Source organism: Natrix helvetica, assembly GCF_964273705.1.
Source record: "Natrix helvetica genome assembly, chromosome: 3".
In the NCBI taxonomy this organism is placed as follows: domain Eukaryota; kingdom Metazoa; phylum Chordata; class Lepidosauria; order Squamata; family Natricidae; genus Natrix; species Natrix helvetica.
Window position 1 is genome coordinate 59,934,498 of NC_138549.1, and position 18,562 is coordinate 59,953,059.

Sequence of the window (18,562 nt, forward strand, 5' to 3'; positions counted from 1 at the left end):
TGGATGGATGGATGGATGGATGGATGGATGATAGGCAGGCAGGCAGACAGGCAGTATTACATTACCCCTCCCTCCCAGATATTCTGTTCTAGAAATTTCCTTGTAATAAAGGGTAGTGTCTTATATTTTTAATAGAATTCTCTCTTCTAGTTCCGAATAGTGTATCTCTGCAATTGTCATTTAACCTCTGTGATGTAATCTTACTATTCCTAAATGTTGCTTTTGCAGACTTAAACATAAAATTTGGAACCTGTGACCAGTTCAGACACTGTACCACTTTTTTCACAATTTGACTTTCTTTGTTGATAGGAATTGCTCTGGCTGCACTGGACAATATGAATCCTTCAGAGCAGATGGTGGTGAAATGTGCAGCTGTCATTGGTGTGACATTCACTACAGAGATGTTGCTTTATATCCTCCCGGAATGGACAAAAAGGAAGATGTACCAGACTCTGGCAGCACTGGTAGAATCCCGTATCTTTAAGTGTGGCAGTGAAAGAAAAGAAGTGAATGTAACCCAGCGTATATTATCTAAAGAATGCAGCATCAGGAATAATGAATTGAAATCACATAGGGAAGAATCAGGTAAATTAACTATTGAAAAACTAGAAATCTCTGAAACACCAGTTTACTCAAAGGACATGGAAATGATTGAACAACATTATTGCATTCTATGAATCAAGTTCATGTTAAATTGGTGCTGAAATCTTAAACAAGTTAATACTTAATTTTGCTTTTTATAGGAACAAAGGGAACACCCAGTAGTCAAGTAAAACTAAGTAATATTTTATGATATGTCTGTCTTGATATAAATCCTTGACACATAAATCATATTAGTACTTATTAGTACATGTTCAGATTGTGTTCACTAACATAACAGGAATAAGTATCATGAGAAAATTAGCTGCTGTAGTCATGTTCTTAAATCTAATCAGAAATAGAACATTAGCTATTCCTCTACAACAGTAGATTTATATGGGACAAATTCATTCTTTGATGGTGCAAATACTATGTTATTTTTCAGATCTTGGATCAGTTATTTCCAAAAGGCTGAAGCTAGAAGAGGCTGTGATGCATTGTAAAATCATGGAGTTTTTCACACCACTGTTGCAAGAAGCAGCTTATGAACTATGGCTTAAGAATCAGAAAAAAGCCTTGCATTTCAAATGTGCCAGTTACCTGAAGTGGCTAGCTCACCGATGCAAGTGTTGTGGGGAAGGTGATTTCATTCCTTATCATCGGTATGCAGTAGATGGCATGCTTCAAAAATTCTATTCACAGGAATATAAAATTAAGACTATCAAAGAGGATGTGTTGAGTGAGGCTGCTTTGATCCTTGTTTCTGAAACCCTAAAAAAATTGGAAGCATCCCACCAGGAAGGTAGGTATTAATTTGATGGTGCTGGTAAAGCAACCTCAACTCTCAGTTTAAATACTTTCCTTGAAAACTGCCAGTAGACTCTCACAGGTTAGCAGTGGACCATACAAAAGTATAGTCATTTTTATAGAAAGCTCAAATATCAGTACAAGAACAATACATGGGAAGTTGACAGAAGTAAATAACAAATGAATCCAGAAATGGATTTGCAGAACCACAAAGCTGAAAAGATATGATTCCAAGTAGTCTGGTTCAGTCCTCTCTGCTCAGTGTGTTTTATACCTTAGTTATATTTTCCCCTATTTGAATAGGGTAGGTATCATTGTTTATTTACAATGGAGAACACAGTCTAGGCAGTGAGCAGAGCCAAGACTAAGAAATACATCTTACAGATCTGCCTTGCCTTTTCAATTTACAGCATTTAACTGCAGAAGTAGTGTGTGTGTATGTGCCCATGTATTGGGAATAGACAATTCTTAGTCATCAGAGCTGTTCTCTGAGGCATGCTTTCCATACATGATACTAAATTATCTCTCTGTATATAATTTTTATCAAATAAAAATTTAAACGAATAAAAATAATGCAAAGTTTAAAAGGAAAAAATAAGGAAAACGAAATAAGTACAACTGAAAAAGTGCAAAGAAAGAAATAGAGAAAGGAAAAGGAAAGATTATAAAGAAGCGGCTTCCAAGCTTATCAATAGCAGTTACAAGTATATATTTTACGTCATCAACCTAAAATTACAATTTGATTTCCTTCTTTACATACTCTATCCTTTCTTATTATCAAAGTTCATGTTTGTCTTGTTTCAGCAAAAAGTCCAAAAGGGGGTAATAAATTAGCAATATCTTTGAAACCTTGCTGCTTATGTGTGAGATCTCAAACTAAATAGTCTTCTGATCTCTATCTATTTGGCAGGTGCTGAGAATCAAGAGAAAAAAGGTGCATTTTCATTATCAAATAAGAAAGGACTTTTCCAAAAGAGAGGTAAAAGTAAAATTATCCTTTGAAAGAACACTATACTGTAGCCTTAATCATACATTGAGTCCAGGGGGAAACCATTGTTACTAATAGGATCAATTCATAGGGCAAGGCACTATTTTTTTCAAGTAATGCTTCATAGCAAGTAGTACATATAGCCAAAGCCAGTTACAGCATGATTAAAAGCAAAGCTAACACACACCAAATTGAGCTGTCATAGAGATTTGTGGAACCTTAAAAAGAGGAATTTCTAACCTCAACCAAGTAGCGCTAATACTGATGTACCCTCGTTTCAATTTAATTTAATTTTAATTTAATTAGCACTTCTAAACCGCCCCCTCTCCCAAAAGGGACTTGGGGCAGTGTACAGTCCATATCAAAAACATCATACATAAAAACAATTAAAATTATTAGATGGATAAATACATAAATAAGAGGAGGATAAAATAGACAGAACTGTAATTGCTAAATAAATAATTTAAAATATACAAAATTTAAAACCCCAGTGTCCTATAATCAAGCATGGGTCTACATATCAAGCATGGGTCTATGTTGACTCACAGTGGCCAGTTGGTCATGACTGAGTGATTGTGGATGGGTAATCACAGCCAGCTCAACACCACTCCCTTGGTGCAGCTGACTAAGTACAACCAGGTGGGTGTGGCTGGGTAGGTGCAGCTGTCTCGGCTCTGCTGACTCATATTGGTTGGGTTGGCATGGAACAAGTCATACAGGCTAACTTGACATGGGGACAACTCAGTGCCCCACAAGATCCTCATCTCCCCAAACTGCCTGCATCCAAGGGCATCCGCACGTGCATACACATATACACACAAACAAGCACACCCACCATTCCGAGTTTGGGGACTTTTGCTCCACAGAAGGAGAGGTCCTTCTCCCCAAGTTGAGGCATGATTGGCAGCTTGTCAGCTCAAATGTTGATAAAAGTCTCCAAGCTTGGAATGGTGTGTGTGTGTGTGTGCACGTGCGCGCACCTGCAGAATACAAAAGGATACATTCTTCTCCCAATTCCAAACATCTGAGCATTGCCATTTCCCTGTCCAGTGCCTCCTTCCAGCAAAGCAGGAGGTGGAGGGTGACACTGCTACACATGAAAGTGCGCAGGAGAAATGTGATATCCAATGCATGACACAGAGATAATACAGGCAGCTGGCAGTTCAAACTGCCCCTTTATGGTCCAAATTTCCCCAAACGCTCCTACATTTCTGGCAAGTCCTAGAGCAAAGTGATGATAACCCCTGACACACACCTCAAGCAGCCTCTAGCTGCAAATAGTCTAGCCCAGCGCTGTGTACATTAAGGCTGCACAGCAATAAATCCAGCAGGGCAAATCAAGGTGTTCAGGAAGTAAAGGATCCACTTAATTAGTCCAGAAAGCCAGAAATAATGCAAGGACTCTTGGAAAGTTCAAACGTTGGCACTCAACACTTCAGGAACTCAGTGTTTGTTCCTGACAAATTCCCCCTCCCCACAGCATCTTAAGTCTCATTCCCCTGATGTGCCTTGTGGAGATGGGTGGGGCACTCTTCTCCCAAGTAGCCTGCTCATTCTGTGCTGTTCCCATCTTCTCTCCACTCTCTGTGCTCTTGGATCAGGAGGGGCTGGTCCTTGCTCCTCGCCTGAGCTCTCTCTCATGTTCATCTTGCCCCTGTTCCTCCCTGTCTATAAGATGTTTTAATCCTGAAAGGTCCTGACCTGACTGGCCCTTCCCTTCCCCATTTTCCTCTGAAGCCAAAAAAGCTGCCCCCTCAATCTCTGTTGGCTCAGGTTCCATTTCGTCTTCCCCCACAGATTCAGGTTCTGATTGGGGCATGACAGAAAGTTTGCAGAAAGCAGTTTCCTCTGAGTCCAACTTCTGCCTTGACAGATCTCTGGAGGGGGTAGAAGGGGAAATGTAGTGGGGAGGCTGGACAGGCAAAGCAGCAGCAGGAGGAGGATGCACATGGAGGTGCAGAGTCAAAGTTCTTCATTCACAGATCTCTGGAGAGCAAGAAGAGGATAAAAGTCTGGAATAGTGTTTTTTGTATGTGTGCATGCACACACACATACTTGGCTGCTGGCAGTTTGGGGAGGCAAGACTGTGGAGCACTAAATTGTCCATACCAATCCAACCATCTCAAGTCAGTGCCAGCTGCACCTACCCAGCCAACCCACCTGGAACCACACCAAGTGAGCAGCATTGAACCAGCTGCATCAAGTGAGCTACATGCACTCACCCACACCCACCTGGTCAGGGCAACCCAGCTCGACCACCGAGCCATGCCCACCTGGTTGTTGTGAGCCGTCCCATTCTGTTTAAGCAGCAGGTGGCTTTGCTATGCCATATGCTTCTGTGTGACAGAGTGCTACTCTGTCTCCTTGCTTTCTGATCTCCATCCAGAGATGGTGGTATTCCTGAGGGCTGAATAGATGAGCTCCAGCTCAGAATTTGAATCAGAATAACCAAAAATAATAAGTACTGATAATTTTTTTCCACTGTATTCAGTTAGATTTTCAGCTCCTTTGTTATTAGGCAGTTGATTTAATATTAAACAGTGTTGGTGAAATTAGTGCTCTTTTCAGGAATAAGAATGGCTCCTATGTCCTCCAAGAGCCAATCTACAGGCCTATAGCCTTTTCAATTAAATCATACATCTGCAGCTGTCTGCACTTAATACGGGAATCCATGATTTATGAGAATACAATATTTCTGCTGCTTTGACGTTTTGTGTTTCTGTATTAGCAAAGAGGATGAATGGGCGGGAGCTATATAATCAGGAGAATCGGTATCATAAGAGATTAATGGAATGTTAAGTGGATCTGAAATGAGTAAGAAAGTTACCATTTATAAGTAAGGGGATTTATTTGCATGACAATAGTAAGGAGCAATAGCAAGAATACTTTGTTTTTATTCAAAGCTCTTTATTAGCAGTTACTTGGTAAGCAGATCCAGCTATATTTCTGACTTGCATTAATAGTTCCATCAAGCATAGTCTGAAGCTCCTGGAATCTCCAATCTGAAAATGCATAGAGGATGCTTTTAAAAAAAAAAGGGGGGGGGGTTTGAATCTATGATTTTTAAAGATACAGTGCTGTTGTGTTGAAGCATAGCAGCAATTGATATAATTCAGCCAATTATTTTATTGGTAAAGTATCTGAAATATGTTTCCAATATATAATTAGTAAGCTTTGTTTGTCTATTACTTGGAAGACAGGCAATGAAAATGTATTAACTATAGAATCATAATGCTGGTAGGGCCCCTTAGACCTTTGAGTCTGTTTCTCTTTTCAGTTCAGAAACTCACATTAAAGTATCCCAGACAGTCACTTAGGCTTTATGTGAATAGATCGGATGGAGTCCTACAATTCTTTGAATAACTGACTCCATTGTCATTAGCATGCATTAGGTATGAATTTCTTACCATCTTTCTCTATGTCATTAATAAAACATGGAAGAATAGAGGAAACAAGCCTGATTCTTGTAGCACTCACTTGATATGTTTCTTCAGTTTAAACAGGAATTACTGGTGTATATCTTTTAAATTTGATTTTGAGACAGTGATTTACAATATTAATGTAATTATCATACCACCATCACCAGTTTGCTAACCAGCATATCACAGAGTACTCTACTGAAGTAAAAAGACATTGAAAACATTTTCATAACTTGTTAAAGTTACTGAATTAAGAAATAAAGTTAGACCAATAAGTGTTGTTGCTAAAATAACCTTCATTTGATCCTATTTTTAAACATCTGATATACCTATGTTCTACATTGGAGGACTTCTAAGATCATCTGGAAGCTGCACTTGGTGTAAAATGCAGCAGCTTGATTGCTGACTAGTGCTTGTCAGTGGGTACATGCTACATTTGTTTTATGGATCTTGATTGGACTATTAGCTTCCAAATGTAATTTAAACTTCTGGTTTTAAAGCCCTTAATGGCTTGGCATCAAGTTAACCACAAGACTGAAATTGCCCCAACCACTTCAGTCATGCTGAGAGATAAACCTCCCAGAGGTGTTATTTTTCTGTAATTGGTGTACTCCTTTGAGTGGTTTTCCATGGGAAGTTTGACTGGCCCCAACTTAAACACTTTCTGCAAAAAGAGAGTTTTTTTGGAAGCTGTTGCAGGGCTGATGCCAGGTACTGTTTTAGGCTACACATTTTAGTATTTTTGTTTTTCAAAAGTAAGTCAAGTAAGTCCTTGACTTATGAATACAATTGAGACAGGAACTTCCATTGTTAAGCGATGTGTTCTTTAAGTGAATCATCCCAATTTTACCATCCTTTTGGCTTCAGTTGTTCAGTAGTTCTTTTTATATGCTGTTGACTGATGATAGTTTAACACTTGATTTTCAGGGATTATGGATCAAGAATTAGTTTCCTATGGATTTATGCTAGAATTGTATTTGTTTCCTTTACAGAAAAAGCAGATTACTCTTTTTTCTTCAGTGCTAGACAGCCTAGTGTTGCTGCTGTGATGGAATCAAGTGCTGGTAAAATGATTTTTTCATACTTCTGATGTACAAGAACAGAGTTATTCTCTTTCCGAATGATGAAATTAGATCAAAGGGTTAAGAGACCCTTTCATGTGTTTTTTTTTTTCTTCAGACACACTTATAGAATGGAAGGATAGTAGAATTAAAACACGTCGGTTTACTACAGGTAAATCATTTAAACATGACAAGTAATATTAAAAATATTGGAGGTTGTAGATAATTGTTAAAAAGAGGCATCCATCTAAAAACCAGAATGAGGGAAAGATCCGTCTTCTCTGATACAACATTCCAGGTGATATCTCTAACCCCAATCTCCTCACATAAAATGTTTCTGTTTAGAAGAGGGAAATCTTTTAGGAAAGAAAAAATGATTATTTTTGAGTAATATGTTAATAGAGATAGAGCAGATAGTTTCATTGTTTTAGACAAAACAGAACTGATCACAGACCTATGTTACTGGCTTTGAGAGATGATGCAATTGGGCCACAGTGATCACACAGGGTTCCTTTCTTTTGCCTACAGGTGGACATTTATTGGAAAGTTCATTGTTTTCCCATTTCAGATCTTCCAAGGGCCTTTAGCAGAGGAGGGTTTTAGCCAGTCCGGTCTGATACGCGCATACCAGTTGGAATAATTTTGTGCCCGTTCTGTACTGGGGCCTCTGAAGATCCTGTACTGGAACGGTCCCTCTCCTGGCCTGTCCCCCCCTCACTCCCCCCACCCAGTAACAGCTCACTCACTCTCTTGCCCCCCATCCACACCATGCTTGACCCGCCCACCCACTTCCTTTTCCGGAGCAGAGGACTCAGCTGTTGGAAGTGGGTGGGCAGGGCAAGCTATTGCTAGGGACAGCTTTCCCACCCTCTCTCTAATGCATGGATTTTTCCACACCCCGTTAGAAACCATGTGACTGCCAAAGAGAAAGAAGCATGTGCGGGCTGTTGGAAGAAGCCCGCATGGCGCGTGCTTCCTTCTCTTTGACAGCTACATGGTTTCCAAAGGGGTGCGGAGAAATCCATGCATTAGAGAGGGAGGAAAGGCCGAGCTTCTGCTAGGAACTGCCTTTCCTCTCTCTCTAACCATTGGAAACCATGCGGCTGTCAAAGAGAAGGAAGTGCGTGCAGGCTTCTTCAAACAGCCAAGGAAGGAACAGGAGCGGAGGACTCTCCTTCTGCCTCATGGAAAAAAAGAGCAGCTCCACTCTTGCACTCTTCCTGCTGATGCTGCTCGGCCTGAAACATGAGGATCATGGAGGAAAGTGTTTTCAGGCCAAAAAGCAGCAGCAGAGAGTGCAAACTTCCTGAGCTGCAGGAAGCGGCTGCCAATGATGCTCTCAAGGCAAAGACATTGCAAGCGGAGAAGCCTTGGCCTCCTCAGGAGCTGCAAAGTGCTCGCCAACCCTCTGACGCCTGCCGAGACTCCTCTCACCACAGACATGAGGATCGTGGAGGAAAGAGCTTTTAGGTGGCAGTGCCTTCTGCAGGCACTGCTTTTTGGAATCAGGGAGGGGATCCTGCGCCTGAAAATGCTTTCCTCCACGATTGCCACCTTTCAGGTGGCAGATCTCACCAGGAAAAAAGAGAAGGTGTATTTGTGGTGGGAGGAGGCTTGGTGGGTGTTGAAGGGGCAAGTGCTTGGCATGTCTTCACCCTGAGAGCATTGCTGGCAGTCACTTCTTGCCATCACTGCCGAGCTGGATTCACCAAAAGCGGATTCACCATTGCAGCAGCAACGGGACATGCTCGGGGAAGGGAGAGCAGGAACTGACTGCCTGGGATTGTGTTTCAGCTGCCTCAGCCACTTCTGCTGCTGCAGCAGCTACCAGAGACTCCTTCCTCACTGCCACTTTGTTTCGGGCCAAGAAGCGGAAAAAAAGAGCAGCTCCCCTCTCCCCTCTCCCTTTCCTCAGCCTATGCGATATTTGGGGGTGGGTGGGTGAAAGTGCCCCTTGGCTGACCACCGCGTATCCTCCATGGATGGGAGGTTGAAGGGGCAACTGCAGGTGAAGAGCGCTGAGGGGTTTTGGCAGCATGAGAGAAAGACTTCAAAGTCAGTGGAGGTGGTGTGTGGCTGGTGTGCTATTCCAACTTTGCCCGAGAGCAAAATGCTTTAAAAAATAAAGTTTTAGGTTTTTGGGGTGTGTGTGTGAAGGGTTAGGGGTGCAAGGGTCTTGTAAATTGATAGCTTTAAGTCGTGCACATTTCAAATCCCAGACTTCCTGAGCCAATATGACTGGAGGAGGAGGAATTCTGGGAGTTGAAGTCCACAAGTCTTAAAGCTGTCAACTTTGAACACCCCTGGGGTTTTTTCTAAAGGGTTAGGAGTGCAAGGGTCTTGTAACTTGACAGCTTTAAGACTTGCGTGCTTCAAATGCCAGAGTTTTTGAGCCAACATTTTGGTTGCTAAGAGCATTATTAAGTGAGTTTCACCACATTTTACAAATTGGCCATGCCCACAAAACTGGCCATGCCTACAGAATAGGAAGTAAAAAAATTTGAAACACACCACTGGCCTTTAGGGTAAATGATACTGCACTTGTCATCTGCTTCCAGTTTAAAATTGGTCCTCTTCTACCAGTTCATTTGGGCTGTAAATTAATTTTAAATATTTCCATGAAAGAAGCAGTACTGTATAAGAAACCATAGAACAGTGATGGCTAACCTTTTTCAGATTGCATGCCAAAAGCAGGGGGAGCACAGGGGGTAATGGGCAGGCATGCTCACACCCATAATGCTGTGCCTGCCTCCCAAGCACATGCACACACAACCTCCCTGTGCACATGCAACTCCCACCCTCCCCCACACTTTTGGCTCCAGGCGATTACCAACGCTTCATTGAGAGAGGGGTTCTTTGCCACCGCCTTGAAGGAGGCGGTGGTGAGGCCCCTACTCAGAACCCTTCCCTGGACCCAGCTTCTTTAGCCAACTATCGTCCAGTCTCCAACCTTCGCTTTGTAGCAAAGGTTGTCGAGAGTGTGGTAGCACGTCAGCTTCCCCAGTACCTGGATGAAGCTGTCTACCTGGATCCGTTTCAGTCGGGTTTCAGGCCCGGGTACAGCATGGAGACGGCATTGGTCGCGTTGGTCAATGATCTCTGGCGGGCCCGGGACAGGGGCTGTTCCTCTGTCCTGGTCTTATTAGACCTCTCGGCGGCTTTCGATACCATCGACCATGGTATCCTACTGTGACGACTCGGGGGGTTGGGAGTGGGGGGCACCGTTTTACGGTGGTTCTCCTCCTACCTGTCGGATGGGTCGCAGTTTGTGTTGACTGGAGGGCAGACATCAACCCCCAGGTGCATCACTTGTGGGGTGCCCCAGGGGTCGGTTCTCTCACCCCTCCTGTTCAACATATACATGAAACCGCAGGGCGAGATCATCCGTGGTTTTGGGGTACGGTATCATCAATATGCTGATGATACCCAACTTTTCATCTCTACCCGAAACCACCCAAACAATGCCCTCGACGTGATGTCCCGATGCCTGGAGGCTGTGCGGATCTGGATGGGGAGGAACAGGCTCAAGCTCAATCCCTCCAAGACTAAGTGGCTGTGGTTTCCGTCATCCCGATTTGTACATCTTGTTCCATCTTTGATGATAGGGGGAGAAATTTTAGCCCCCTCAGAGAAGGCTCGCAATCTGGGAGTCCTCCTGGATACGCTGCTTAGTTTAGAAGATCACCTGATGGCCGTGACTGGGGGGGGGGCTTTTACCAGGTTCGCCTGGTACGTCAGTTGCGCCCCTTCCTGGATCGAGATGCTCTGTGCACAGTCACTCATGCCCTCGTCCTTTCTCGCCTGGACTACTGCAATGCTCTATACATGGGGCTGCCCTTGAAGAGCACCCGGAGGCTTCAGCTGGTCCAGAATGCGGCCATGCGGGTTGTCATGGGGTTACCTAGGTGCTCCCATGTTACACCCCTTTTAGGCAGCCTGCACTGGTTGCCGGTTGTTTTCCGGGTGCGATTCAAGGTATTAATTATGACCTTTAAAGCACTCCATGGTTTAGGCTCAGGGTACCTGCGAGACCACCTACTGCCACCAGTAGCCTCCCACCATCCAGTACAATCCCACAGAGTTGGCCTCCTCAGGGTGCCGTCGGCAAGGCAGTGTCGGCTGGTGACCCCCAGGGGGAGAGCCTTCTCTGTGGGAGCGCCTTCCCTCTGGAATGAGCTGCCCCCAGAGCTTCGCATAATCCCTGACCTCCGGTCCTTCCGACGCACCCTAAAAAGTTGGCTTTTCCAGCAAGCCGGCCTGGCCTGTTAATTTTAACTTATTTTAAATGTATTGTTTTTTTAAAAAAAAATTCAGTTTGTTTTTTTGGACATGGATTTAATCTTTTTTAACTTTTGGGATGTGTGTTTTTAATGTTGTACGCCGCCCTGAGTCCTTTTGGAGAAGGGTGGCATATAAATCCAAATAAACCAAAACCAAACCAAACCAAATCAAACCAATTACCATGGAAAACATAGCCATAGCATCTCCTGCTTGAGAAGGGGGTTGGACTAGAAGACCTCCAAGGTCCCTTCCAGCTCTAATCTGATTGAGTTAAACAAGATTACAGGTAGTCCTCAAGTTATGACAGGTCACTTAACATGGTTCAAAGTTATGACAACAAACCCCCTCCGCAAAAGTACTGTCCCAGTCCCAAAGTTACATATGTTGCAGAACCTCTGTGGTCATTCGGCCTTATGACTGACCAGAGAAATTCTGCAATATGTTGCCCTGTCTATTTCCTCAACATTCTCCCCAAATGAATACAACATTTGCTGACAGAAAGAGACTGCGTGTAGGAAGGGAAGAGTTTTTCTGGCTGTGTGCATTCACTGGGAGAAGGAGATGAGCCCCTAGGAAGGGAAGAGTTTAGTCACTGCCTGCATGCCTTCTCTCCCACCACCATTAGCCAGGGACTGAAAGCAAACAGGAAGGAAGGGAAGGAAGATTTCTCTGCTTCACCATTTGCCTTTGCTGGGGGAGTGAAGGTTAGCATCTAGCAATGAAAGAAAAATAGTTCACCAGGGTCTTAGAAATAGATTGCTGCTTTTCTGCCATGTTGTCCCATCAATGGAGTGGCCTGTCCTCTTTCCTACCTGACATCCTGAACTCTGGAGATCTTCACAAGGTGAGAGATTAGTGACAGCGGGGTGGGTGCAGGAGGTAGGTGTGGAGGAGACCAAGCAACTGTGGGGACCCGAAGGGGTGGGAAACAGAATATGGGATATCTCAGTGTGGGGAAGGCCTTGGGCGGCCAGAGACAGATATTGTTCCTGCACTGGGGCCCACGTGGTTTATCCTACCCATGCGGCACACCAAGTGCCCTTAATTAGTGCCAAGTGCCCGTTTTTTAAAAATGAATGCATTGGGAAGAGCCAAGAATGGGGCTCACTCAATGTGATTTACTTAATTTCCTCCTGACCTCCAATCATAATGGCTAGGCTCTATTATGTTTGCAATTCAAGAACTACCTGTATATTAATAGTGCTGACTGCTGTATCAATTTGCACTGGGATTAAAAAGTATTTGAATATATGTTTTAGATACCTATGTGGGAATTTCCATTTTATAGATATGGAAGAGTTAGGTTCTCATATGAAAAAGCTTACAAATCAGGTACAAAGATAATGTCTTAATTTATTTTAGTTTCTGTCCAATAAAGATGAATGCAATACAATCCCCATTCAAACATTCAACCCCATTCTCTAAGTCCTTCATTTGAATCTATGAATAGTATGCACTTCATTATTTCAGAAGAAACAACAGCATATATTACAGTATTCTAGGATGAGGCATTTAACTTTCTTCAACTTTATTCTCATGCAGGAGATACCCTGCGGTCAACCTTCATCTTGCAAGAGTCCTTTAGGTGTGAAGGGAGTAAATTTTATGTTCCTGACTATCTTGAATATTGGGACTACGTGGCACTTTGTTAAGCCTCCAAGGAACTGTTATATATGAATGGAATAATTTAGTATCAAAAACTCTCACTAATTTCACACCCAATTATTTAAGGATAGTTTTCCAAGATAAATTTCTTCTTGGAAATTTATCCAAGAAGTTTTATATTAAACTCATTATTTTTCTCCAAAAATGGAAGATAAAGCAGAATTAGATATATTGAAAATAAAAGGTATGTGCCCTAAAATGATAGTTCCAGTTTGCTTATCATTCCTTTCTGATGGCAAGTCACCATGTGATGTCCCCCAGTACTCTGCCTTTTCCTATCTGTAACTATGAGGAGGAAAATTTATAGTGGGTCTTCTCACCTACTATATTTCACCCACGCATTCCAGATCTTTTTAATAGACTGCATATTTCCCTACTACCATAGTGGTTTAAAAAGTCTTCATATGATCACCCAGCCATCACTGAAATAAATTATTTGAAATAGCACAAAGCTCTTCTGCATTACTGTTATTTTAACAGTTATCTAACCAGCAATGGTTAGATATTTTTAGAAGATACTAGTATAAGTTACTAGTGAGAATCACCACAGCCATTCTTACTGAATTAAAACACACTGTATTGATAATATAAATGCCTATATACTTCTCCCAGCTTCAGGAAATCATTAATATGCTCCACAGATCTGGTAACACAGCTCATTTCTCTCAAGCACTGAGTGCTAGGAGGGAACCAAGCCATGCTTATGGTATTGCTGTCTGCCTGGCCAATGGGAAACAACTAGCGATGTCTTGAACACTTGCTAAGTGTTCTTCTGGCATAAGGGCTCATGGGATTTTAGGTACTTCTAGGAGAATGTAGGTGGGTATTTTGTTTCCAGAATAGTAATTTTTAACTCAGGCTACATGGTGGTACATTGCCAAGAATACCGGTAAGAAAATCTGAAAGGGTTAAGGATATCTTGATTATCTGGCCATAGTTTCCTTCTTTTTAAAGCCATTTTTTTGGGGGAAACAGACAATATTTCACCATAGTTTTAAATACAATAAGGCTTAGATCTAGGAGCAGCAGAGGTGACCTCATACCATTGTAGTAGTAATGGAAGAGAGAGAGGAGAAATGTCTCTCTTACAAACTTCTTATTTGTAAGATCTGGGATTTAAATGTTTTAAATAAGTTGCTTAGGGAATTAATATTTAGCAATTTCTTCTATATACATAAACAGCATATGTAAATTTTATGCAAATATGTCCCTTTTAACAGTTAATATATTGTAAAAGATATGATGGAGGACTAGAAGGAGAAAGCCAGATTTTAATCCTCCATTAGGTATGGAAGCCAGTGACCTTGGACCAGTCACTTAATTTTTGTTCAATTTTTTTGTTTAAAAAAGCCAATTGATTAAAAAAATCCCTTCGTCACATCAATGCTTTAATAGTTTCACTGTGTGAACTAGGCTAATAAAACCTCTGTAAAGTTTGTGGCAACCCAATTTCTGTTGCACCCTTCTTTTCTTTGACATATTCTGAGTGCAGGAAGAAGATGGCTTATTAGCTATTCTATAGCACGACTTCATGATACAGCCACATCCCAGCACATAGCACATATAACTTTGTGCTTCTCTGATCCAGTGTGAATATGGTGTCTTCCCTTCTTATTTGGACAAGAGTGTTTCTTAAATGCATGACTTTCGATGCTTTGCTATAACAACAAAACAGAGGCTAGGATCTGCCCTACTCTTCCTGCCTGCTTTTGACCCCTTCCCTTCTTTTTAAAAGTTTTTTAATGTTTTATTTTTTTTTTACAAACGTATCAATGAGTGAAAAGTGTAGCACCTGGGTGTCATAATATAAATAAAACTAATATAATTAGTCATAGTTATTACATTCAACCAGCTTATATATTTCTAATAATGATACATATTTATATTAAGTTGCAGTCTAACATTACACAATTATTCCATGTTTTCTCTTATTATTGCTCTTATTTTATTATGTGTATACACTAATATCCCCTTTTTTCTTATTTCTATCTCTTATTCTAACTTTTAATCATGTCACCCTTTATTAACATTTTCTTTCTATCCTACCTAACTTCTAGTCATCTCACCTACCTACAAAAAAGGAAAGAGAGAGAAAAAGAAAAGTAAATCAGAACAACAACAAAAAATAGAAATAATCTATTCATTGTCTCTTGCCCACTTCAATACTTTAATTATTATGGGATTTTTTTTTACTTGCCTCCCATATTCCTCTTTTGGACATTTATCTCTTTTTGCATCTACTTCTTGGTGTTCAATCTAGGTGTCAGGGTTCCAAATATCATCCAAAATTAAATCAGAGTCCAAGGCAGAGCTTTCCTCAAAGCTCACTAGGTATTTCTCCCATCTCTACCCTCTTCCACTGCTTAGTTTCCAGAATTTCTGCCCAGGCCCCTATCTCCCTTTCAAAGGTATCTTTTTGTATCTCTAATTCTCTTTTCAAGTCTCTTAATATACAGTATTTCCCCTCTGATTTAATTCATCAATCAAAAAATCTACTTTCATCCAGCAGTCTGAGAACTATTTATTCAGTCCTTAAGTTGCCCTTCAAGGAGTGCACTAATCACAGTTCTTTATATCCTATAGGTAAACAATCATTTAAATAGTCCCAGAGGTTATCAGATGTGTTTCAGGGGTTCCTTTAATTAAATAACTTCCTTGTTTCAATCTCCAGTAGTCATGGGGTAGTTGTGGATAATCCAGTAAATATTTTCACAGTCCTTCATATCAGTATTTCCAGATTTGTAAATTTTCCTTTTATTAGCAGATGACACTCTCAACTTAAATTTTAGTATTGCCATTTGGCAATCATCATTTTAGTTGTAAATCAATTATAAAAGCAGAATAAGTTTTATAAGTAAATGATTCCAGCATTTAAAAATGCCTTTCCAGTACCACGTCTTCCCAATTTAAGAGTCCAATTTTCTGTACATTTCAAAATATGTTAGTTTTCTCCTTTGGGTCTTTCCCTTCCAGTCTGATATCTTCTCAGAATGCTTAGAAACCGCTTTAACAAATAGTTCTGAGCAAATAGTTCCTAATTATTCATTGAGGTTAAGTTTAAGGTAAAAAGAAATCCTCTCCTCCAATTCCAGTCACTGTTCACTTACTTTGCTCCAGCACCAGTCTTAGTTGTTCCTTGGTTGTCCCAGCTTTGTGGCAGCCATCTTTAGCCATCTGTCTCTTCTCCTCGCCATGGCTAAGAGGGAAGAAGGACCCTGGGTCAGACAGGAGACAGCCATGACTCTCCATGACCTTACAGAGTCCCCCTCTTTGTTTCATTGCCCCTACAGGGTGGCTTTGGCTCCTCTCGGAGCCTTCAAACTGGGAGAACTCAACACAGGGAACACGGAGAATCATTCCCTGTGTCTGATATTGCCATGACATCAACTGGAAGTCTACCCTTTCCCTTCTGATCACCAGTTTCTTTCCCTATAGTTTGGGCCACAGGAATTATCATCTGCTTATGTAATACCTGAGCACAGCATGGGAGTGGAGGTCTTACAAGAAACTGCTACACATATGTAAAAACTGCCCTGCCTGACCCATATTCAGTTCTCAGGAATCCACTGATTTTCCATGTTAATGAGGATGACTGTGGGGCAGACCAAATTTATGCTGGCACACATTGTGCTACTTCACAGACTGATGGTCTTAAAACTTTTTTCAGCTTTCTCTCTTTTCTTTCCTTTTTTTTGGGGGGGGGAGGGGTGGCATCCAGGAAACAAACTGAGTTTATGTACAAGTTTTGTTTTAAAAGGGAAAAAAAGCCTTTCTTTTAGATTTTAATAAAGCAGATATATGAATTAATTAGCAAGATTGCTGTCTCACATGAATTTAGTTTTGAAATGTGTGTTAACCCACACATGGGTTATGGCCCACCAACCTTCATTGTAGGGGTTTCAATTTGGCTCTTCCTGATCTGTGTTTATTATTTTTATTATTTCACCTGACCTGGTATCACATAGTAATTAAAAACTTTGAAGATTTTTAGGCTTCAGTATCTTTCTGTTCCTATGTGGCTGAGGTGTGTTAGAGATTAAAGTTGCTATGAGAGTTTGTGGAAATTCCTTTTTTCTTTTTGGTAGGGCTGAAAATTCAGAATTGGAATTTTTAAAAAGAATGGATGAAATAATCTTGCTTACTGGCATGAGCAAGAAAAGGACCGAGACCCCCGGCTCACAGGACTGTGAATGCAAAGAAATTGTGGAGTCTGTTGCTGTGCCTTTATCTCAGCACTACTTGGCTCTAGGGGATTATAGTCGAGCTTTTTATTACCTGTTGGAATCTGCATCTGCTTATGTCAACCTTTCCCACAACTACATGGTAAGTAAGATCACCCATTCTTTTTTTCTTTTTGCTCCTTCATTACTCCTACAGCAAAGGGTATTCTAGATTTAGATGATGTCGTACAGATGTCTGCATTTTCGTGAAGGCCTTTCCAAATGCATTTATCCAGTGGAAGTGTGGAAATCTCAAATGTCCCCTCTGTGACTTCACCCTCTCATCCCCAGGTCCCAGCTTTTGCATTGCAATAGTAACTTTATTGTATCTATTGTCCACATCTATCTGCCAGATGACACTCACCTGGGATCCACTCCATAATTTCAGTGTTAGAGAAATATGGCTTTCACAACTTATGCTGTCCTTCCAGTGATAAAAAGGCCAAAGAGCAGAAAGTGAAACAGTGTTGATAGTGATATCTTCTGGCCATTTTCTTAACACTACTTCCTACCATAGCATACTAGGGCAAGTGACTAGAGGATTTAGCCCTTGCTCTTTTGGCAGGAGACTAATTTTGCAACAGATAAACAAAATCACTTAATTAAAAAGAAAAGAAAAACATCCTATGTGTGCTTGAGTGCATGCCTTCCAGTCAGTCTTAACTCCTGGCAATTGCCTGGATTAGTCTGGGCAGTTTTCTTGGCAATGATTTTCAGAAGCAATTCTTCCTAGGGCTGGGAGAGATGACTGAGCCAAGATCACCCAACTTGTGCCTAAAATGGGGACTTCAATCACTATACCCCACTGGCTCTCTATGAATATAAACAACCTATTTACAGATTAAAGTAACTTTTTCTATGTAGCTGAAAAGCAGTTACAGCAGATTTAAATTTGAATAGCAGTTTAATTTAAAAAAATAAAAAAAAATTGAAATGCTCCAAATTCATTCTACCTGCCAAAACTTTTGTAAAAAAAAAAGATTGGAGAATGTTCAAAAAATTGTAACAGACTGCAAGCATATGAGTCAATCTAGCATGCTGACAGCTCATGAATGATATGTCAAGCTTTTATTACATGTCATAATCAGTAGTGGGATTCAAATAATGTAACAACCGGTTCTCTGCCCTAATGACAGGCTGGGTAGGCATGGCTGGGTGGTCATGTGACTGGATGGGTGTGGCAAACTTGACATCACTCACATTGAGGGGCGCCTCGCTCGGCCTCTGCTTACCATATCTGGCCCTGCCTCATCCCTCCCCTTCCCTCCCTTCCCCTCCCCTCCCAGCCACTCCTTGTCATGCCCAGCTTTGCCTTGCCTCACCTCGCCTAGCTTCTCCTTGACTTATGACCACAATTGAGCCCAAAATTTATGTTGCCAAGTGAGAAATTTATTAAGTGCATTTTGCCCCATTTCTTGACTTTTCTTGCCACATTTGTTAAGTGAATCACTGCAGTTGTTAAGTTAATTACACAGCTCTTCAGTGAATCTGACCTTCCCCTTGACTTTGCTTGTCAGAAGGTTGCAAAAGGGGATCACATGA

General features: G+C 41.4%; 1 protein-coding gene across 1 annotated transcript in view; it reads left to right on the forward strand.

Annotated features, from left to right (window-relative positions):
* Window positions 1-18,562, forward strand: part of ADCY10 (adenylate cyclase 10) — a 219,639-nt gene that overhangs the window by 143,485 nt on the left and 57,592 nt on the right. Inside the window, exons 19-25 of the mRNA XM_081946448.1 lie at window positions 310-585; window positions 1,025-1,381; window positions 2,297-2,365; window positions 6,786-6,857; window positions 6,973-7,026; window positions 12,678-12,720; window positions 16,886-17,123. Of these exons, the coding sequence (XP_081802574.1) occupies window positions 310-585; window positions 1,025-1,381; window positions 2,297-2,365; window positions 6,786-6,857; window positions 6,973-7,026; window positions 12,678-12,720; window positions 16,886-17,123 (1,109 nt within the window). The remainder of the gene's footprint in view (window positions 1-309; window positions 586-1,024; window positions 1,382-2,296; window positions 2,366-6,785; window positions 6,858-6,972; window positions 7,027-12,677; window positions 12,721-16,885; window positions 17,124-18,562) is intronic.